The sequence below is a fragment of the Scatophagus argus genome, chromosome 4 (genome assembly GCF_020382885.2).
Source record: "Scatophagus argus isolate fScaArg1 chromosome 4, fScaArg1.pri, whole genome shotgun sequence".
NCBI lineage: Eukaryota > Metazoa > Chordata > Actinopteri > Scatophagidae > Scatophagus > Scatophagus argus.
In genome coordinates this window covers 9,593,729-9,617,723 of record NC_058496.1, presented here as the reverse complement: position 1 = coordinate 9,617,723, position 23,995 = coordinate 9,593,729, and the positions used below count along the sequence as shown (strand labels likewise).

Genomic DNA, 23,995 nt, shown 5'->3' with positions numbered 1-23,995 from the left:
CATGACCTTGTGTGCTTTTGAGTAATTCTACATCAAAGTCAGATAAATTTCAGCTCTGCACAGCGTTTACTTTTCAATAAGTCAGTCAGTCTGTTGCTGTGTAAGAGTTTAATGTTTGTGTTTTGTCTAAACACAAACTTCAGCCAATGAAATCAACATAAATGCTTGAGAGAAACTGCCCACGTCCTCATCTGCCCACCTAACATCACATACGTCCCCAGCGTGAAATGTTGTTTTCACTCTCCATCTTCATTTGAATGTGAAATCTAAACAAAAAAAATGAAATTTGATTGTGTCCTCTGTTAAAAACATTCATCCAAAAAAAGTGTTTCATGAGGCAGATTATTGAAAATTTTTTAAATAAATCTAGACTATTGTAAATGTGAGCAGCAGTGCTCCGTTTTGGGAAGACTTAGACTGGAACGAAGGGTGGTCAATATTTTACCCTGTGGGTCTGTAAGAGGAGAGTCATGTCAATTAGCAGGGGACGGACAGAGGAGGAGAGCGGGAGCATGTGACTGAATGTAAGGTGATATTGATATGCAGTGCATGGGAATGAATCCGCATACTGCAACATACTGTTTACAGACACTAAAGGCTGACTTGAGGCCTGGTCACTGCCAGTCAGCTACATGACACGGCCATGTGTCATTCAACAGCTAATCTATCTAGATCACACCTCTGCTCCCTTCATCCTTATCATACTTTCATCCTTTCCTATTTGTTTTTCCTCCCACTCTCTCCCTGTATATATTTATTTATATACGTCTTTATTTCATCTGTTTGTGGCTGTTTGATGTCATGTAAGACGTCACTCGCGCCTGAAAAAAAAAAACAAAACAAACAAAAAAACTTTGTTCAGTCGAGATACAAGAATTAAACCAAAACCTAATCTTATCCAACCTATTAAATCCAGTTTTTGTTGACAAAGGGCAACACTTCTGACCGCTGATCACTGACACACACACACACACTTGGCCAGCTCTAACCATAGAGTTGGTTCTAAGAGGGAACCACAGAATAGGGGTTATTAGAAAATGCAGCCCTATTGCCAAACCACACTCACCCTAACAGCAGCTGCTGCTAAGCTGTATGTAAGTATACTGTGTGTGTCATTTATGGCACCAGTTGTAGTTACGGTATTATCATACATACCGGTATTACATCATAGGGTTGAGAAGTTGCAACCACAACTGTACGTTCTGAGCAATCTGCCCAGTGACTGCTGTTTTTACAAATTGTTTTCACTACTTCTGTGTTTTTTTTCTCACAGCGTAGTTTTATAACTGACCAAAATTGACGGTGCTGCTCCTCAAAGTGCCAATGAAACGTTTTACTGTGGCATTCCAGTTTGACATAGTCCATACAAGGAGATATTTGGAGAAGAAAGCAAAAGGTTTTGGCTGAAGTAATAGAAAGGTTGCTAAGTTCTTCTTATGTACGTACGATTATCATGTCTGATTTGGATCGAGGCTAATTTGTATGACGATGCTCTTATTTGGAGTGGATATAAGGCTTAAATAGAGTAATGAAATTGTAATCTGTCACTTGGTCACACAATAGTCTATATAAGTACTAGATCTCCTTAATATCTTGTCTTTTAGTGAAGCCTTTTAGTGGATATGTTGCTGAAAAAGAATTTTTTATTAGAAAAATCTAATATAAATAGAAAATAGCCTGCAGAAGCACCGCACATCAGTAAAACCATTTATCATGAAATCCAGTAACGTGTTTTATGGATCAAAGGATTTTCAAGAACAAGGCTCCTCAGGTACAGAGACAGAAAATAGCTGCCTGCTATTCCCCACTTAAATTTACAACACAGTAAATCAATATTTAAAGCTTTCTGAGGGCAGCCCATTTACAGGATCCACTGCTAAAATAATTTAAGGGAAGGCAGCCCAGGGGAGCATGTGCATTAAGCTTCCGAGAATAGGCGCATCATGTCACAGGTCAGCTCCCATGACTGCACCCGCTCATGACAAACTGGTCTCAGATCTGTACCCCTGTATTAAGAGCTTCTGGGCTAAATATTGCCCAGAGTGCATCATGGGTATTTGAGAGACCCCCTGGAAAAACTGCAACATTATGTCAGGATGGGTGATTTAGATTTTAATTGCTTTCATTTAATCTTCTCTCAAGAGTTAAAGCAAGGCGTCTGGACTGTGTAGATAGGCTTGAAGACGTTTCGCTGCTAATCCAAGCAGCTTCATCAGTTCTGAAAACTGACTGGTGAGGAACCAGGAAGCTGCTTGGATTAGCAGCGAAACGTCTTCAAGCCTATCTACACAGTCCAGACGCCTTGCTTTAACTCTTTGAGTGAATATGACCTGGATGACTGAGAATCTCCACAGATATGTTCATTTAATCTTGTTTGAATCAACTATATACTGTATATGTTGATAGCAGTAATACATCATAGATGTAAAGTATCCATTTTTATACATACCTGTCATGAGAATTTTGAATGCTCCTCTAAGCTTATTTCATAATAATGCATCTGAATGTCTTTGCTGGAGAGCTCTATGTTGAAATGTAAAGAATGTCTGAAAAGATAAAAACAGGTTTTGAAGAAGTGGTCCTCACACGTGATGAAGCTGACTGATGACTGGACACATAATCTATATTAAAACCTTTTCAAGGAAGAATGCAGTTCCTGGAAGAGCATCAACGATGGCTGCCCCCTGCCCCCACAGAGATGCTTTTCAACAGGCGATAATAACAACTGACCACAGTGATGAGTCTATTTAAAAGACAGTGCAGTGTTACACATGGTCTCTGTCTTTCTGCCTCCCTCCCTCCTCCTGCCTCTATTTCTTCCTCTTAGAATCACATTGCATCACAAACAAAGTCTCAGACCTGTGACGTTGCAAACTTGCAAACTAAAATCTAAATCAGTCTTAATCAAACAAGCCCCATGCTTCCCCTTGAATATCTGTCTATCTTAGTGAAATAGTCCCAGAGCCAGAATCAACAACTTATCGTTTCCTCTCACACAAATCCATCTGTCAGTGCTTATGTGTGCATGCTTGTTGCGTTAGACTTGCTGTGTTTGGGCAACGTAACAGACTAAACTTTTCTGCACTCGCGGCACTCAACAATTTATCTTCCACTCCTTAAAATTTGTGAGATTTGATGTTGCATTTCAAGTCTTGGCGATCAGTTCTTGTGGCTTTTTGGAATGTAACTGTTCTTTTACTTGTAAGATCTCATGAGGTTGGTTTGCCACATTATGACAGTGATGAACTGAGAGGAAAGATGAGGATTACATTTTGGAAATATCCTTATCCCTCCATATTGCATGTTGACAGTTAGGTGTCCCTACCGGTGACCTCACACAGACATTTCTGTCTTCGCCAGTAATGGACTGACTAATCCGCTGTTAAAAGTCCTCAATGCCACGCATGCCAATACAGGAACCATGCTGAAATGAAAATGACTCTTAAATGAATCTTAAAACCTTTGCTGATTTTCATACATTTGTTCCAGTAGTGTTAAGTTACAGTTTACTTCAGATACGATGATTCGTGTGTAATGACCAAACAAAGGATAACAAAATTAGGAAATATAAAAGAGAACAGATTGAAAGAATATTTCTTAACAAAATATGACGTAAAACATACCTGAACAATTTATCTCCTTCTTAATGTGAGTAGCACACATTTTTTAAGATTTTAAGTGCAACTGGAGCGAACAGAATTATTTGAGGCCAGAAAAGTTTTATAACCCTGGCAGACAAGCACAGCCAGGTCATAACGTGTACTGCAGTGAATTCACAATGAAGAGACTTGAATACCCTATTGTTTAATGCAGCTTTAATGTGTTTTCCACATTAGCTGCTAATTTCTGCCATGTCTCCTCTGCCTTCCTCCCAGGATTCTGGCCTCATGGCTGGTATCATGTGTATTCATATTAGTACTGGTTGACTACACAGACTGATAGAAATAAATCTTTAGTGGCTGTGGGTAAGAAGTTCAGTAGAATGAAAAGAAATATTCTGGCGTAACAGCAGTAGCTATCATCTTTCCTCTTTGACTTTTTTAGTATTTCCTCTTGAATCTTTGTTTAGGCATTCTGCTTTAGGCTCTGGACTCTGATGTCTCATGTCTGGTGGCACAATAGATGACAAAACTAGTGATTGTAATATTCAAATTAAGAGTGAATTTCAACAAGATTTAACTAACATTTACAAATTGTTTGCTGGTAGTTTGGCCCAACAGTTTTAGATTACTGTCTATGTTCTAGAGTACATGAAAAAATGATGTAATTGTGATTTATCTCAGTGAGAACTTTCTTTCTAAGGCAGAATTAACTTCGACCTTCTATGCAATTTTACCACCATGATCACTTTCAATATTCTTATTAAATATTCAAGCAGTTTTTTTTCCCCCCTCTCTGGATGAATTTCTCACCCTCTGAGCTAAGAAACCTTTTTCTCTTTTCAGAGGTTGCAACAACAAATTAAGCATGAAATATATATCCTGTAACTTAAAACCACCTTCCTGGATTCATTATGGCCTCTGTAAGTGTGTGCCACTGATGACGCACAGCTAAGTTAACGGTGTGTTCATATGGAATAAGAACAATCCAGTCTTGTGTTCATATGGCTGTATTTCTAAATGTGTGTTCACCAGCCTGCTAATGCTGAGGCCATAAGCACCGTGACAATCACATCATTGAGTCTGGCTGTGAATGCTGGCTTGTTCCCTTTTAGTTTAGCGACATGCGTTTAGCTTTTACAACACAAAATAATGTTGTGGATTTGTTGATGCCGATGCCGTGTGTACTTATGTGGCTTTGTTTGTTTGTTTGTTTTCTTTTTACGATATAGTCCTCTATGACATCTACAACCATTCACATCATTTCATCCAAAGGAAAAGTCCACCTTTCAGTGCTTGAATACTGTGAAACTCACAAGTTTGATCTGTTTAATGCTTTCCAGCAGGTTTATTGTGTGTCAGAGTTTATGTAGTTGGCGTGTATGCTTTTCCTTCACCTGCCTTTGCTTCTACTATGTCACTTACACCATGTGTGCTTATCATGATTTTCCCTAAGTGATTTTTAGGTAGACCCTGTTTCTATTTTTTTTTTTGTAACCATGACTTTTTGACTCTTTGACCATAATTGGGACAAACCATTCCACTGATCTACAGGTGGCAGTAAAGTGCCTGAAAACTCAGGAACATCTCAGCAAAAACAGGGAAGAAGAAGCGTGCTAGCAAGTAAACTTGGAAACCTGCAAACAAAGGAGGTTTCAGATTTTTGCTTTGTTTATATAATTCAGCACTTCTGTTTGGATAAGTATAATTTATTTTGGTGAGTAACAGAAGCTTAATCAGCACCAAAACTGCACAGGGTGCCTTTATATGAGGGGGAATAATTTGATCGCTGATTCTTTGTGGATAGAACAACAACAACAATAATAAAAATAAATAAAGCAGCTGAATCTTAACAATACTTATCAGCTTGTATCAGAGGTGGATTATGCTTGAATGTGGGCTTGTAAGTATGGCAGCTTTCTTGGCCGGATTCTCAGTCTCATGTGTGAAGCTTTATGTTTAATGTGTACAATGTGTGTTTGTGGGTTTGGCAGCTGGAAATGCAGCCAGCGATCTATGGGAACTCAATCCGATATAGCCTCTTCTTATTAGCATCCCTAGCATTAACATACAAGTCAGGCAGTGATTAGTAGACACCAATGCTCACGCAGCTTTAGGGGGAAGAAAGTTATTTACATATGCTTTCATTAGGTTGGAAGTATGTGTGTGTTAATATCTCAGCATAGGGGTGTGCGTGCAGGGGTACGTAAGCACATGTGCAAACACATGCCATGCATGTACTGTTATGGGAACATTCAGTCTCTTAGAGAGACCCACTAGTGTGCTGAGGCCCTTTTAAAATCTTTCTACATAACATTATATTGATTCTAACTCTTCTATTCCTTTCTCCATTCTCTACTTTATATTACTGTATCACATATTACATTAAATACTAATACTGTGAATCCTTTTTTCAGGGTTTTGTGTTGGTATATTACCACCCTACATCATGGTGCACTGTGTGTATCCACACATTTGTTAAGCAACGGGCTTTAGATTCTTTCATCTGGTCATCATTTGCAAGACATTGAATTTTAACCTTCAAGAAACCATCTGCCAGCATCAGACTGCAGCCAAAAGATGGAAGAGAAATGTTTTCTGAATAGAGAATAGAAGTACTCAATTTTTGATTTTGAACAGAGGTCCCACTTCAGGTATTTCCATGATGCTGCTGACATAACTGCGCGATTTACTTCTTTCAGGAACATAAATTATAAAAGAAACATTGCCTAACACAGTTTACTATGTGTTACTGATGGTTCGTACATCTAGGCCGAGGTGATGGCTGCCCATTCTTCTGTCTCCTGCACTTTCTTCATCTTCCATTTTCTCTCTGCTTACTTTTTCCGTCTCTGGCTGTGCAGCTTCATAAATCTCCCTCACCCTTGTGCTTCTTGCACTCCGTCTCATACCGTTCAAACTCTCTCTGCGCTCTAACTGTTTTTGTTGTTATTTTGCTGTTTACTTTGTTGCTACGATGTCAGAGCACTATAGCTGTCATGCTGCTTTCCTGCACACGTCGGCCAGCTCTTATAACCACAGTGTGGTTGTGGGAGCTGGTCAATAAACAGTAATGCTTTTGATTAATGAAAGGAAGGGTTCTTTGTCCATTTTTCTTCATTCCAATTTTCATTTACCACATGGGATTCAAATATATAATACAGTAACATTTATTGTCCTATAGGATCACAACTAAGGATAACCTACTTGATAGCTGGTCTTTAAGACGCAACATCCATGTGAAATAAACATGTCTGACAGCTGGCTTATGGAAGCAGCTTTTGTGGATGTTTGAGGTACAAGAAACAATGTAGGTATTTGTGTCTCCTGATCTCAGGGTTTCAGTCATAGCATGATGTGAACCATCCGCCTGTCATCTCTGTCACTCCCTGTACTGAAAGCAAGCATTGTTCAAAGCACTCAAACTGGTCAGTGTATGTTCAAACCAGACAAAGTTTCAGCACTTCGGCAAGCCTTTATTGCTGTATTTTTTTCCCTCAAAGCACTTAAATCAGACAGCGAACGTGCTGAAAAGTTGCATTGCTGCGAGCATAATGGCAAGTTCATCTGCAAAGACTTTAACACGCTGCATGTGTTCTTCTCATTCTTTTGAATAAGTGTTGACATGAGTATTGAGCCTCTCACTTTTGCATGAATATATAATGAGGAAGGAAGATTTTTTCACAAAGGTAGTGCATGTTGAAAATACAGAATATCAGCGACATTATTTAGTTTTAGCTACAAGGCTACAGACTTTATTTCTAAAGTGCTGTTTTATTTACATCTAGCAGACACAAAGCAACATTGTTTTTCTGGGAAACTGTCCTCCAGCAGCATTGGTTGTTTCAGGAAGTGCCCAAAAACTTTGCTTATGTTAAAGTGACAAAGCCCTTTATTGTTAACCATGAACAAATTCTTAGGATTAGTGAACTTATTTTAATCCACCTGATAAATGTAATTGCAATATTTATTCTCCCTTTAACCATGTTCTGAGAAAAATATCTGGGTCTTTATATGATCGCAAACTGAATATTTCTAAACTGGTCTGCACAGTTAGTAGTTTATCATTGCAAGTTTGCAGAAAACAGCCACCGGCTGCCTGACAAAAGATTGATGAGAGTTGGTGTTAGTTCTCTGAGAAGTTTCATCACATGCAACATTTTTAAATACCCCATAGGCATTTTGTCCATTACCAGTGTAGAAGAACTTTATCAGAGCTTACTTCTTCCTGACAAGCACTTCAGTGCAGGCTTCTGTGGCCACTTTAGACATTGTTAACATTGGTGTAAATTCAAATTGTTTGGCAGTACTGAGATGGAGGGAAGTTTCTGTTCTTATTAAAAATAAAAAAAGAAAGAAAAAATATCCCAAACCTTTCTCATCTGCTTTACTTGTCTCATTGTTAAAATGTTTGTATTGGTGGTTCATGAAAGGGCAGATTATTAATATAGACCAATAAGTGTTAACGGATGTCCCTGCACATTTGGAGCCGAGCTTAGCAGCTGTCAGAGTGGAACGTGTGTGTGTGTGTGTGTGTATGTGTGTGTGTGTGTGTGTGTGTCTTCTGCGTGTCACCATCTCCAGTGGAAATGTGTGTAGTGTTAAAGCTGCTGTTTTCTGTCATGGCCAAAGCTACAGAGCCATAAATCAAAATATCCTGGGAAACTTAAAGTCCTTGGCTTGTTGACTTGACAGATTATTTTGTTTTCTGTTTCTGATTTTCTCAATGATTTGTTGCTCTTTGATATGAAAACTGAAACTAGTTTGAGCTCTGAAATCTTTTTAATCATAGTGATTGAAAGCAAATGTTTGCTTTTCGAAACAGATTTCCTACCAGCACGAACAATTTCTTTAGACTTATATGGAATTAGGGCATACAGATTAAATACTTAGAACACAAATCAAAAAAACATTTTATTCTCTGTCAGTTAGGCAAAGTTTTGGGAGTGTTTCTGTATGCATGTGGAGAGAGGGAGGTAGAAGTCGAGTGTGTAGGATGCAGGAACAGAGCAGTAATTGGGGGAAAACATATAATTGACCATTTCGCGGTGAGCATTTGGTCCACGATGGTGCCAGAGTGGTTAGCATGAACACACCCCTTAAAATGGCTCAAAATGAACACAGAATAAAGACCCACAGATTCGAAGTGCCCAGTTGTAGTTTTTTCTCCTCTCCCCGTTGTTTCTCCCTTCCTTTTCATCCACGCAATTACAATCAGTCTCAAGTCGATCCCTCATTACCCTCTTCTTCCTGCCTTCTGTGGTTGTGAGTGGCGGTGAGTGATGTTGCGTGTGTTGGGCTAATATGACTATAAAAGGTTGGGGCCGCAGAGCCTTAACACTAATCCGGGTGCAGAGCCTCTTTTATTAGCTCTGGCTGTGTCTGTCTGTCTTTGTGTGTGTGCAAGACAAAGATAGAGACAAAGGAAACGGACACATGGGAGATGTAACACACCAAAGACATGTAAACCCACCTTACACTCATCCTTGGCTGTCGTCTTTCATTCAGCAGAGAAGATTTTTTTGCGGAAGCATCACATTCAATAGCTGCACTTGAGTTGGACAGCCACAAAAGTGATCTGTGTGTGTATGTGTGTGTGTGTGTTCAGTGAAGTGGTGTGTGGTCCTTTTTCATGGTGTCAAAAGAAACATATGACCTCACTCGCCTTTAGACACAGTTGGACCTTCTGTGTGACCAAGAATGGTCAGAATTACAGCCATTTTACAAGCACAGAAAAATATTATTTAATTTTGATTGCTCACACTTTGGCATAGCAATCAAAAATAATATAATATCAACAATTGCTATGAAAAGAAATTGTTAGAAAGGTATTTTCATATTTGCTTGATACAGTGCTTTGGCGTCATGGCAAAAAGACAAGAGGACACAGTGTGTCACATCCTACGCACATTTCCAAATCTGTTACTGTCCTCCCCCAGCCTGCTGATAAGAGCGACTCTGGTTTATGTGACACACGCTCTCTGTTGGTGACGGTGACTGTGAGTTAAAAGACAATCAGAAACAAAGAAGTCTTCTTAGATGATGTTAGCACAATAATTAAACAGTGAGAACATTGTATTTGTGCCACCATAACTTCCCACTGTAAAACCTGCATAACTGTTCTTAGACAGCACATACTTTAAATTTACTCAGAGGGCAACAGGGCTGTTTTGAACCCAGAAATGCAGAACACATAATTACTCATTTAATCTAATTGGATTTTATTTTGGTGGGGACTGAGGCCCAGTTTTGTTCCTGTTAAGTGCTTAGTTGCCCTGCAACAGTTCTCTAACACTTGTTTAGAAAAATATGCTGAAATAGATGGACGACACCAGCAGTCATGGGAGAGGAAAAAATTACAGTTGTTCCCTTCGCATAATTGCAATTATATATTTAACATTACTGTCAAGAGCAGAATGGATTCGGTCCAGCATTTGTGCAGGCTGAAACCATTTTTTTTTGTGTATCTTAAATCTGTTTTAAATTAACCAACTTCCTCCAGAGTGGAAGTGCAGCAATTAAACTTTTGTTTAGATGCAGATATTTGAAGGATACCTCAGAAATTGTGGAAGACCCTGAAAATCACAGACAAGAGAAACGGTGTGTGTGTGCGTGTGTGTGTGTGTGTGTGTTTTATGATGTGTGCAGACTGAGAGATGTCTGGCTGGTAATTGTTGTTTCCTCAAAGCCAATAAAACTGGAATGTGTCTACACCATGTAGCGTCCCATTAGCTATTTGTCACCTTTTTAACTGCATTTGGTACGGAGTGTAATGGCATAATTGCTTTTTATTGGGACTAGATTCAAACTACACTACTGCATTTTCATGTTACAATTACCTACAGTCAACAGTCAACATGTTCTATAAAAATCTAGAGAAAAATCTTTTTGTTTGTTTTCATGTCTGTTAACCAGCCTCCCAATGAGAAATGTCGATATACAGTAGTGGAGAATTTGGATGGAAGTTCTTTGCATTGCAGTTCTAAACTTTCTTCTTTTCTCTAACAAGTAAGTCTAGTATGACAGCAGGTCATAAAGAATACACAAAGGCAATTCAAAGATGAAGGCTCCTGCTATTATACATGCATCAGTGAATATACAGTAGACCCTCCATCATGTGGCAATAGAGGACCAAATCTCTCATTAACGTTGTCCAAATGACACAGATTCGTAAATTATGTGATAAATACAGAGTGAATGTGTACTTCCCACATCACCTTGACCCTCCCTCGTGTATGATTACTATCCTGACTGTAATGTTGTAGGTTGTGTAGATAATTTAAGCTGTTTGTGGCTTTCTGTGTTTCTGCAGCTGACAGATGGTGGGAAGGCAGCCAAAGGTGGTATTGCTGTTGGAGACATGGTTCTGTCCATTGACGGCATCGCCACAGAGGGCATGAACCACCTGGAGGCCCAGAACAAGATCAAGAGCTGCACTGGCAACCTCAGCCTCACCCTGCAGAAGTAAGCAGTGAGCTCACACTTAATGTATGTTGTTATAAAACCAAAACCACTTTGCTTTGCAATGATTTAAAGTGTGAATGTGAGTGGGATGATCCATACACTCTACACTTCCAAACACTCCCAAACAACCCATCTCTGCATTAGATTTAAAGTTCATGCTTCCATTTTCAGCCCCAGACATCCTGCATCCAGGCAGATATTCACTGTTGTTACAGGAGTTAATCTTAGCTCTAACACACAGCAACACCATTAGTTCTGCCTGGTCTCCCATTCCGTGAAGGAAAGAAAAATAGCTGAAATCACAGCGAGAGCATCACACATGTGGACCACCCCTCTTCCCCAAGGCCTACTCCTCACTCTTTGTTGGAATCCCATTGTACAGTGGAGCTGATTTATCGCAAGAGGTTGTGTGTGTGAGTGAGTGAGTGAGTCTGGCTTTATATTCGTTCTCATGTGGTTTGAATTGTCTTGGTTCTTTGGCAGCACTTGTAGGCATGCATGTGGTTTTATTTAAACACTATGTGGTGTTCAGGGCTCCTACACTTGTCCTTGGATTTGAGATCATGAAAGGAGCAGATTTACAGTATACAGTACATACATAGGTAAAATAAATCGATTTTTCTATACATGAAATTGGAATTGACTGAAGTAATAAAATGCACAGCTTCCTTTTTCTTTCTGTGTCTTTTGTTGTGTCTCTACATCCAAGTCTGGAATTCACATTCTGCTCCTCCCATGATGACTTTTCATCTTTCCTTCAGTCCCTTATGACAGCCCCAGTTAGCTCAGTTGAGGCTAACTGAGCACGTCCTCTAATTTGTGTCCAAATGATGACAGACTTTCTTTGGTCGAGTGGCAGAGAACACATACTTTGACACCGAAGAGCTAATTGTATCTCAAGGTCAGTGTGTGGTTACCTGTGAAATTGAGACCCATGATGAGACTCTTTCTATGACGAGTGAAGCAGGTCTTAGCATAACACTTGACTCGAGGTCATCGCATGGATGACTTGTCATCCATCCTCTAGAAGCAAGAGTTTATATTCTGATGGATGCTTTTTACGCTGAAGGTCCGCAAGATTTGCTGACAACGATGTTCATGGTATACAAGCAGTTGATCCAGCACTGGAACTAAAATTGTTTTTGCAGGGAACAGTAGCGATTGATTCTTATCTTTAAGCTGTTTAGAGCCTGTCTCAGCATGTTGATAAAACATCCCAAAAGACTTTGTACTGGTTGATTTATATATTAAAACATGCGGATGAGATGACTAATAGATTCAACATTTCTGTTTTGGCATGTAGTGAAAGAGGCTGATATGTGTGGCTCTTTTCAAGACTCCTCACATAACTAAAATTTGCAAAACATGTCATTCTTTATCAGGACTGTCCCACCATATATCTTCTCTTAAAGGAATAGGCCAGCAGTTTGGAAAATATATTTATTTGCTTTCTGGTCTTGTCTGTAGCTTAAATCTAAAGCTATAAAAGTTAAAAAAAAACAAAAAACAAAAACACAAAAAACCTCCAGCAACACTTGTAACATAAGAAAGAAATGACATTGCAAATAACTTTTAAAGGTGTAGTGTACAAGACTTTGTGCTATCTAGTGGTGTACTTGCTTATTTCAACCACTTGAATACCCCTCCACTCACCTTCCTGTATGGTGGCCATTAAAAAACACATATAAATACTGAAAACTGTGAACAACATTACAGGCCCTCTATAAAGCCAGTGTTTGGTTTGTCTGTTGAGGGTTACTGTACAAACATGGTGTGGAAAATGACCCACTTCCTCTGCAGATATAAAAGGCTCATTCTAATGTAATGAAAACACTAAAATTAACTAATTACATACATCCACACACATAGCAGCCAATGGGGCTGGGTTCATGTAGTCAGGTGACTTCAGGCCAGTCATATTCCCTAACTTGCAAAGAGACAAAGGGAATGGTGTTTATCCAGAATGTGCTTATATTGTGGCTGATACTTAGTTTAAAAACACTTAATTCATAAATAACATGTACATACAAATTATTAAAAAACTAATATACATTTATAGATTAGATTGATTTTAAAAGATTCAATGAAATATAAATAATATAAATAAGAGCCATACGAAAATCACATAAATGAGAGATTTGGAAAGTTTGTAAATTCATAACTGGTAAAACCTCAAAAAAAAAAACTCATTAATTGAGATGTCCTCTCTCACTCTGCCCAGAAATGAACCTTTGAAATAAAAAATCCTAATTGATCCTCTCTTTTTTTTCTGAGCATGGGTTGAACTTAATGAGTTCTGAGCCTGTAAAAAATAAAAATGAAATGTGAAGCCAAGATGGTTTGCTAAACTTAGCATAAGTACTGGAAACAGGTGGAATCAGCTAGCCTGCACTCCAGTACGTCACTGCACTGAGCCAAGAAATAGTACAGCACAAAACCCCAGTAAGACCACAAATTGTTAGACCTCATTGTTGCTGCAGATTAAAGATGCTATTTAGTGAACTTTAAAGATGCTGGTAGGTCAGTTTTAGCTTGTGGTAGTATCATTTCTCTTATGTAACTCTTGACGAGAAAGCGAATAACCACATTTTCCAAACTGTCAAATTATTTTTACTCAAACCTTTCTTTCATCATCACAACCAGAGTGAGATTTGCAACTGTCATAGAGTTTTATTTGGAATTACATCCTTAAGGCACCAAAAGAGCTGCCAAGTGCCCCGGTGTAAACTGAACTAATCTCGTGTTAGAGTGCGTTTGTTTGGGAGGCCAATCAAAGGATTATCTGTTCTGCATCGCTCTGTGTCTGTGGCCGACATCAGCCCATGAAGGGTTGAATCATGCCCTGTTGGAAACATGGAACAGCTTGTTTCATTAAGCGGCAGTATTATATTATTAAGGCCGTGTGACCAGGCAGCCACATTGGGTACAGCCAGCTCCAGCTCCTTCTTTACTGGGATACTTTAGGGTCAAGAACACTGACAGTAAATCCCAGCACCTTATCCAGGGCTCTATTTAGAATAGGAAATAAGCCCAGAGTTTCAAGGTTTCTTTCTGTTTGTTGCTTGGCATGCATTGGCACTGTGAGTTAGCCATACTGTATATCCAAAGAGTGTCATGCCTGGGTCAACATCTGGGATTTAATGGGTTTACATGCGTAATGGAAAGAACCAATTTAGTCTCTTGTTTCTCGTCACTCACTTCTCTTTTCTTCTTTCCCTTCTGTCTGCACATTTTGATTGGGTTTGTCACTGGGTCAGATAGCAAAAGGAATGATACTAGTGTGAAGATACAGAGAAATGTTAACAATGCATGTGGTGCCTGTGTATGTGTATTTTAAAAGGGAGACAGGTTGTTATCCCTTTTCCAAATAACGGGGTGATGGGGAGAAGAGATGGACAGCAGATGTGTGAAGGACAAGAAAAGAAAAAGCTGTAAAATAAAGTTGTTTCTAAGAGAAGAATTTGAACTGACATGAAGGGACAATTACTCTTAAGGATGACATGTGAGGAGGGCCAAATCATCCTGGCACTGGCCCACTTCTCCATCCAGTAAAACAACTGGAACCCAACCAGGATTTATTAATTGAGAAGTAAAGCCACATATATGCATGAATGCAAATGCCATGGTTACCAGTGTAATAATCATCACACACCAGCACTCATTTAACTGACTATTCGGTGAAACTTTCTTCATTTCTGCAGTGCAAAACATATTACAGTAAAGAAAGTTAAAATTGCAGGTGCCAAAAAAACATCAGTGTGACGTCCGTCCATTCCAGCTCAGATCAGCCAGTTTGAACTGATCTACACCAATGTAATGTTGGGCTTCAAAGCTCAAGTGAGTGACAAGAGATCTTCGCATTATTAAAAACAATAATTCACTTTGACGAGCAGCAGATTAAATGTGTCTTTGATTTTCTGTCACTCTGTCAGCTGGTTTCCCAGAAGGTACTTCACACAGGTTTTGTACTTGAAAAGGAGATCTCAAGTACATCAAAGGCAGTTTTTATCAGCTTCTTCCATCCAGGATTAATCTCCTTTATTCTTTTAATGATGTTTTATTTTTTTTCTCCCTTACATTACTTCACAGTTTTAATAGTTTCCGTCTGTTTCACTCAGCCTCAAGAGGACCATTTTACATGCTGAGTGCGCAAGAAAAATTGTTCATGACTGACGTGCTTCACTCCTATATCTTAGCATATATAGGGCTGATCTAAATTTGGCTACAGCAACAAGTGCCTGGCAATATAGTGTGCAAATTAAATTACGTGGCTCTAAGCCTGTCGCTTTATCACAACATGACTGGATGTCTGTGAGTGAGTGATATATTCTGTAGGCTTTCAGATATCAATATCATCATTTAATATCAGACTCTCTTTATTCACAGCATCTGTAAAATAAGTTGCACTGAGCTTGATCTCTTTCTTTCCTCCATAAATGGGAAAGCGGTAAGGTCGTAAATTGTAATGGTGACATGTTTGGTTACTGATCTGGACTGTTTGTTGTTTTACTTAACATTTCAATCTTTGCCCTGAGTGTTTTCTTCTGTCTAGGAATGCACTTTGTATTGTTCCATTAATAATAGCTCTAAAAACACAAACTTTTGGTTCATGACCCTTGGAGCCTTCACGGCTATTCTGTCAAACTGTGTGTGTGTGTGTGTGTGTGTGCAGCTAAGACTTAGGGGGCTTAAATGCTGAAAAGGCACGGACAGGAAAGATGGGAAAAACTAGATGTCAAGGGAGGCAAATTGAAGTATGGTAAAGAGATGAAAGAGACGCACAAACACAATGACAGAGATGGATTCTCCGCGGCAGACAGTTTTTGATCAACTTGGTTGCCATCTGTAGTTTCTGTAAACCATTGATCACCCCGCTTGATGGCACCGGACGAGAATGTTAAAACATCACTCCTCCATGTTTAGATTTGCAGATATCCATAAAGTTTTAGAGTGGTTTCTTATGCACAGCTGGGAAAAAAATGCAGTCGAGTTTCTTGGAATTTCTTTTTTTCATTGAATTCTGTTTTTATCTTCAGTGTCAAACTGAATTCCATTTGATGAGACCTAGGAAAAACAACTAATATCTCGTAGCTCGACAGGCTGCTTTACTATGAAGAGATATCACACACATGTGGAGCACATGTGTTCATAACACGCACGCACACACACACGTAATGGACACAAAAATATACTATCAGAAGGCTGGTTGGTAAAGTATTAGCACATTCCACTGAACCTCTTCAGTCTTTCTAACAAGCAGTAGCAGATGGATGACAGTAGACAACACTGTCATGCCTAGAAATTATGTTTATATATGGCTAACCTGCAACATCAACTACTTTATTTGTTAATGAAATAAAGAGACATTAAATGTTGTATCTGCATAGTAAGTAAATGTTGTACATGATAAATTTTTCATGGTTATTTTTAGACACTCACTTTATTAACATTCTAACTTAATCATCTGTTTAATCTTGAACAAACTTCTTTTGTAGCAAAAACCACATGCAGGAGTCAAGAACCCAGTCCCTTTCAAAACTCACCCCACTGACTGGCAAGCGATATTGTGGCACTTTTCCTTGAAAAATGTAACATAATCCAGGCACCAATTCCACTTCCCATCAAAATTATTGGAATAATAAATTGATGTAAATATAAGGAGACGGGACTGCAGTGAAAGAGTTTGAAGGGATGGGGAACAATGGAGCAGAGTAAAGTTAGGGGCACAAAAGATAATAGGAAGGGAAACTGGTAGGAACTGATGGCTGAGGGGTTTGCAGTTGAAAAGGCGATGAAAGATTGGTTGAGACAAGGTGCAAAAGGAAAAGGATAGAAGAGAAGGAAATGGGAAGGGACAAAGGAGGGTGAATGAGAAACTGACACTGGAGATGAAATGGAACTGAAATGAAATGAAAGCTAAGGGAAACAAGTTGGGATTAACATTCACAACTTTCTGAAGAATTACAAACAGCGAAGGACATTTCCTCCATGATGCCGGCTTTGTAGCAGGGCAGTTCCAGTAGCATAGTCCAATCACAGTGTTTAAACACTTAAATGAGCCTCTTCAGCAGTGTAATTATCCCCCTACACTTAAGTATTAAACTGTACATTACAGTCTTCTTGTGCCTCAACAGAACCACCTTTGTATTTCACTGTTTACTCACTTTAGCTGCCAGTGTCTGGCTAAATGCTTTATTCCCCAAAGTAAAGTCTGTGCGAAGCCCATTTGACTGGCGTGCGTGTGTGTTTCTCGCTGGTCATGACAGATACACAAGGTTATGACAGGTTTGTGGGTGTTAAAAACTACAAACTGACACAGCTGACCTGATGCACTCACCCTCACACACCTAGGCACATCACAGTACACTGCAAATGAATGCATGAATCGACTGAACAGGCTATCACGTGATGAAAAGGCTTTGAAGCAGCTTTTGTGCAGCACTCAGTTAATTGGTTCCACTTCCCTGTTTATCAGAGTGGTGATCTTACCGTGTTGAAAGGACCCCAAACAGGATAATTACAGTGTTTGACAAGCCTTTTCTTCTCAGTGGTGGGGTTGTCGCATGTATTCATGTAGAAAGCCACAAAGGTTGGCAGATTTTAGATCTCTTGTGCATGGGCATGCTAAATTGGATTGAATGTTGTGGTGGTGTTTCGCTGCAGTGGCGCTGATTTACGGACTCCCCTCCTAACGCACACAGACACACATCAGTCAGCTAACCTTTCATGCACACACACATTAATTCACACTCCCCATTCTTATGTTACATACATGCAAAGCAAGACAGACACTGGAGGAACTGAATATTTTTCACGAGAGGTATGGCACGCCTTAATGTTCCTAACAAATGTTCCTAACAAAGGCGTGCACACAAATGCACATACACACGCACAGACACCACACACACACACACACACACACACACACACACACACAGAGGCACAGAGCTCATGGCAGCTGCCTGAGTTATTTTGAGTCAGGATGTTGGCATCGGGTACTCGTGAAGGGGTGGGGTGAGGGAAGTTTATGTAGGGTTTGAGTATACGTTTTCATTTTGTTTACATTGTGTTCTCTTAATAGAGGCAGCGAGATCCCTGGGTTATGCTGATACCCAACAAACGCAGACACACACACACACACACACACATATACATGCTTTGGATATGTGTGCCCACCTTAGCCTGCTGCTGCAGAGTGCATATTGGCACAGCCACTGACTACTTCTAAAGGTTCACAGATGTTCATGTCATTTTTTCTCTCTTCTCGGTTTACATCTTTCATGCTGTAAACTGATTTTTTGTAATGACATTTTTCTCATGATGAAACATGGAGCTGCTTGTCGGCACATACATAACTAATGACCTCTCATTGTTGCAGAAATATGAGAAAGTATTTGTAACACATTCGGTCGTTTGGTGTGTGGGGCTATATGCTTTTTACCTGTTTGTGTGCTAGACCGACTCAAATGATCAAATTCCTGCTTTTAGCTTACACTTTGAAATGAAACCTCTGTACCCATAGACACTCTCTGAGCAGCTGCCATTGTCGCTTACTCGGCTCTGATATTTGCCAAAGATGTTCCAAGGCCAAAAGTGCTAAACCGGGCTCACCTGTTTCTGTCTTTCACTGCTCTGTAGTATTTGCCAAAGATCATCTAAAACTGATGGTCATCATCTTTGGCGAGGCTCGTAGTATTCACCGGTAAGATCATAATACCAAGGGAATGTAGCTACAGCTCGACACACCTGCCTCTGCCTGTCTTCTGCTACTCCGTTGTTTTTGCCAGAGAAAATACAAATCCCAAGAATATTAAGGGTCTGTGAAGGTAGCCCACAGACATGATGAGGCCAAGAACACTGTGCAAAGTCATCTCTAGTTGCCAAACATATAAGCCAATAGCACTCATCTTTAGGCCAGCGAGTGATGTTGAACAATACTCAAACAGACAGCTGGAGTGGTGTGAAGAATCATCTGGACTCATTAGAAGAGAGAAACAAGAAGCTACATTTCATCAGCTCTGAGTAATTACTATAAATGACTTTCAGGGTGTAAGGCACAGTCAGAACATAAACCTTGTTCTCAGCAGTTTTGTTCCAGGTAAAATAAACCTCTGATCATAATCACAAATGGCTCCATAATAAATTCTAATCAGCATGTTTTGAAACACAGTGCACTCATGTCCCAGACACAATTTCCCATCTTCTCTCGTCACACATTAAGCTTAAAGTCCACCGTGTTATCAGTCGAGATTGGCTGGAATATGCTTACATTCAGCCAGTTGACTCACTGCGTATTTATTTTAGTCGTGATTTAATTACATAATCAGATGACACTATGTTCAACTCAGGCACAGAGTGTTAACCTGAGGAGCATGTGTGGGTTTGAACAGATGTGTCTTTTCGGGACACAGATATATATCTGTTTTTCTTTTGTTTTAGTGTGTACTTCAGGCACTCTCATCCCTCCCTGACCCTTTTCCATCATTATCCTCTTCAAGCTCATTTGTGGAAAAATGCTGTGATTTTACAGTGGAAAAAAGAAGCTGTAGGAATTCAGGTATTTGTCCAGTATAAGAGCCAGGATCGTTTTATGGTCACCGCTGTATCCCTGTCGCCTCAGTTTATAAGACATGTGACTCTGCGACTCAGTGTCACTCAGAGAACAACTTGAGAAAAGTGCAAGAGGTGGACTTTTGTGTATGTGTATGTGGTCAGAGAGAAGAAAAATAAAGGAGATGGAGAAAGGTAAACAGAAACAGAAAGCGCACAAAACAGGACGCTAAGCAGAGAATCTTATATAAGACAAGAAAATCTAAAGGAAAATAAAATAAGCCAGTGAATCTCTCTGAGTGATTCTGAAGCATTTTGACGTTCATAACCCCCTCAGCTAACCTAAGGCCAGGTGCCGAATATTGAAAACACTTCCTGGTCCAGCTGTGGATCGTTTTGATGGGCAGACTGTCCGAGTGCTGAGTGCTAGAACCAGCTTGAGAGCTGTCCCTTTTAGTCTTTTCTTTAATGTACTGTTTTCTACTGTTTTGCTGCCTGCAGAAGTAACTGTGAGCTGCCAGTTAGAGAAAAAAAGAAATTATAAAGTGGACAGCGCTAAAATTATATGACAATAAAACTCCCTCTCTCACTCACATTAAATATACATCTGAGGTAGTTTCATACCCTTCGTTATTCCACTGTTTATTCTTCTGCAGAATACACACAGTGTTGATGTAGTAAGTACATAAGTACGTAATTTGTGACCACAGTTAGGCGCTGGACCAAATTCAGTACAGCACTAAAGGGCCATTAATCTTGAATTGCCTGTAATTCATCCAATTTGGGGCCCCCTAGAATTATGTTGATGTCCTGGTCCCCCCGTAGCATCGGTTTCTCTCGATGAGCCTCAGCATGTACTGAGTTTTCTTCCAAGGAAGAGATTCTTCAACTCCTTCTGAAGGACCTACACTTTAAACAATACAGTCTTCATCTGACTCTCATACAATCACTCCAGGGGTTGTGTCGTTTTCTGTTTTTTCTTTCTTTAAAAAAAAAAAAAGACCAAAAAAACCACAGTTAAATATGGACTTTAAATGAGTTTGACAGCGCTGACATGACTCTGATACACCCAGATTTGCTCTTGGGATCAGTCTGGTGTTTCTCTGCTCCTCAGGTTGTATGTTTCTGGTCAAGGTTGTCATAGTGTGTTAGTCAATCAGCTGCAGTGAGAAAGAAAGCTCAGGTTTGTGATTTCTACATACGTACGGCTTCAGTGTGGAAATGCTTGGTGTGAGTTTTGCAAACAGGTTGGCTGCACTCCAATGACAGTCCACCGAGTCATTATTTTATTCAATTACAGGTTAAATCTTTTAAACGATGATGGCAGTGTTGGCTGTGGGAGTTGCCATGAAGTGTTCACAGAGGTATGGCAGGGCATTTCCAGGTCATTAACAATGAGTGCGAAATGTTCTGAACATGCTTTAAACATGCCAGGCTTGGGTATTTGTATTTTGCTATTTGGGTGTGTGACTGGCTGCCGAGACGTGTTTGCGTCCCTCCCATCCGTGTGCATCTTTCTCAGTGCCTTCATTTCTCTCTGTGTGTGAAACAAAGCTGTAAAAGTTTAAATAAGATTTGAAGGGACAACGAGGGACTCCAGTTGTCCCATCTACTGTTTTTACTGCCCCCTGTGACTCCGGAGACGTTGCAAACATTCAAACTAACTTACTCCTATAGACACTATTAAACCAAACAGTTGCATTATTGGTTCACATAAAAAGACAACATCTGTCCTCTGCCCATAAAAGATATATATGAATGTAATGTTGCGCAAAATTACTTTTATGATCTTTGGAAACCATCTAAGAAAAATTACATGCTATAAAAGCACCCACGCTGTTCATCTGTTTTATTGCTAAAAGTATGTGAAATTTGGTGTGACACGAGATCTGTGCATTGCAGCAGTAACTCTTCTTCTTTGGTGTCATAAACATATCCATAAACTGTTTAAGATCATACAGGATATAAGATTTTACAAGTTTGTTTTTTTTTGCCTCAAATTTATGTTTCCTCCATCTCTTCTGTTTACTCCTTAATGGACTTCACTTCTTCCAGCCTCCAAACCCAGTAAAATATGTAAAGCAGCAGTACGTTCTAGTTCCTGTGTTTAATAATTTTATTCTCACTCCCTCATTTTCATCTATTTTCATCCAGTTCTTCTCGTTAAGCGACGAGTTAAGCGAGATGTTGGTCCTTCCTCTTGCTGCCGAGTGGTATGAGTTATAGAGGAGCTTCTCCGCCTGCTCCTGCGCTCTGCTGGGCTTTCTGATGCAGTGCTGCTGACCTGCAGGCTGTTGGAGACATTGCCTCCTTCCTCCTGCCCCGGTGGGGTTTAACTTAATGTGTCTGTTTCCTCTCATGGTCTGCCTTTAAGACTCCTGAGGGTCCCAGTCCACTAGCTGTGAGTTTTTGTTAGAAAGTGAGCCACTTTAAAAATGTGCTTGTTTGTTTCTATGTTAACAGAAGAAACACAGTGACTGTGTTGATTTGGTACTTGATTTTATATAAAATGTGCCCCTATTTATACGGTAGAGTAGCTGTCTTATAACTTACCATAGAGTAAGAGATATCAACCTGAATGTGAAGGAGCTGGATTCGAGGTCAGGTCAAGTATGCATTGAGTACAAACGTTCCATCAGATAAACAGACAAAAGGCAGTTAGAAATGTGAGAGCCGCTTTCATGAAAACCACAGTAGATTCGTACCCTCAGGCTCTCTTGTCTGGCTGTATTGATCTGTGGCAGAGCACAAAGAAGCACAAACATTACAACAAATATGTAACCTAACTCCTCAGATCTAACATGGCCTACATGATGTGTTGCGTTCACATAATCATTTTAACAAATGCTGAAATTCAGCAGAGGTTTTTCTTCAGCCTGTGACTGCAATTGTCCAAACATACTTCAAATTTTCTCAAAGTTGTTTTAATTGAGTAATGTTTTTGTAGTAAAACCGCACTAACTTTAACATATCTTGTTCCTCTGTTCTGGTCAGTGTCAACGCTTCTTTTTAGGATCTCAAGTGATGTCACACTTGACAGAAGGTCCTGTCGAGGCCTCTGTGGAGGGAGGTAGTGGATAAGGAAGTGGGAGGATCACACACTCATACGTACACACACAGCTAAATAGACATGGGCATGGACCTCACACACAAACACACTAAACACACAGACCTACTTGTGATCTCCTATGGTCTTGCCCAGTGTGAGGACTGATAAAGACAGGCGGACTCAGATTCAGGATCTATTTAAAGGCCTGTTGTAGATAAGCTGACACAGTGGTCTTGAAATAGCACTGAAATAACACTGTTGTTTTTGGATTCAGTCACACCAGCAAGCGAATGTTAAACCAGCAGTCTTTGAGTAGGTACCCACAAGTACAACATACCTACACTGACTCCCTCTCCCTCTACAGCCCCATCACCATTACACACATACACTGTAAAGACAAAAGTATTGGGACACCTGACCATTACACCAACAGGGACTTGAATTCTTGAATTCTAAACACATAGACAGCTTTGCAGCTATAACAGCTTCCATTCTTCTGCCAATGCTTTCTGTGGGAATTTTTACCCATTCATACAGTAGAGTAATAATGAGGACTGATGTTGGAAGAAAAGGTCTGGCTCAAAATCTCCGTTCCAGTTCATCCCAAAGGTGATTGACGTGGTTGAGGTCAGGACTCTGTGTGGGTCAGTCAAGTTCTTCCACACCAAACTCATCCAACCACGACTTTACAGACTTTGCTTTGTGTACCGGGGCACAGTCATACTGCAATAGAAAAGGGCCTTCACCAAACTGTTGCCACAAAGTTGAAAGCATAGGATTGTCCAAAATGTCTTGGTATGCTGAGGCATTAAGATTTCCCTTCACTGGAAGTAAGAGGCTGAGCCCAACCGCTTAAAAACGCCCCCATACAGAGTGTGCCTGGATACTTTTGTCTATATAATGTGGACATCCAAATGCTGAACCACACGTGGGAATAATTCTGCCAGTCGACCTGTACTTAGTTGGTACCCTGGCGTTCTCTCCCAGTCACATTGGTCTGTCTGCTTCAGTTTATGGTAAAATTACAAAAACCCTGGGACCATACCAGCCCACTGCTTCCCCTTTATCCTAATAAGGCACAGAAAGAGAAATAGAAGGCCGCAGTGTGTGTCCCACCTTCAGGAATGACGACTGCATACATTTTGGAGGGCTTTGTTTCAGTAATTGTTATCACTTTTGTTTAAAAACTGTGACCTCATTCGCAGGAAAGAAAAAAGTGGCATGAAAGACAGGAAAGAGTAAGAGGAGAGTGACACAACTGAAATATAACAGAGAAGGAGAGAGACAGAGGGATGAGAAGGTGAGAAGGTTTTTTGTTTTTGTTGAGACAGAA

The 23,995-nt window shown here is 39.9% G+C and overlaps 1 protein-coding gene across 6 annotated transcripts in view; it reads left to right on the top strand.

Moving 5' to 3' along the window:
- The window catches only part of pdlim5a (PDZ and LIM domain 5a), a 54,788-nt gene that overhangs the window by 2,682 nt on the left and 28,111 nt on the right, over positions 1–23,995 (top strand). For 5 of the 6 annotated variants that reach the window (XM_046387565.1, XM_046387564.1, XM_046387566.1 and 2 more), the window contains exon 3: positions 10,912–11,063. In XM_046387565.1, the coding sequence (XP_046243521.1) occupies positions 10,912–11,063 (152 nt within the window). Of the gene's footprint in view, positions 1–5,160; positions 5,317–10,911; positions 11,064–23,995 lie in introns of those variants that run through there. The other variant, XM_046387562.1, reaches the window with a different exon arrangement.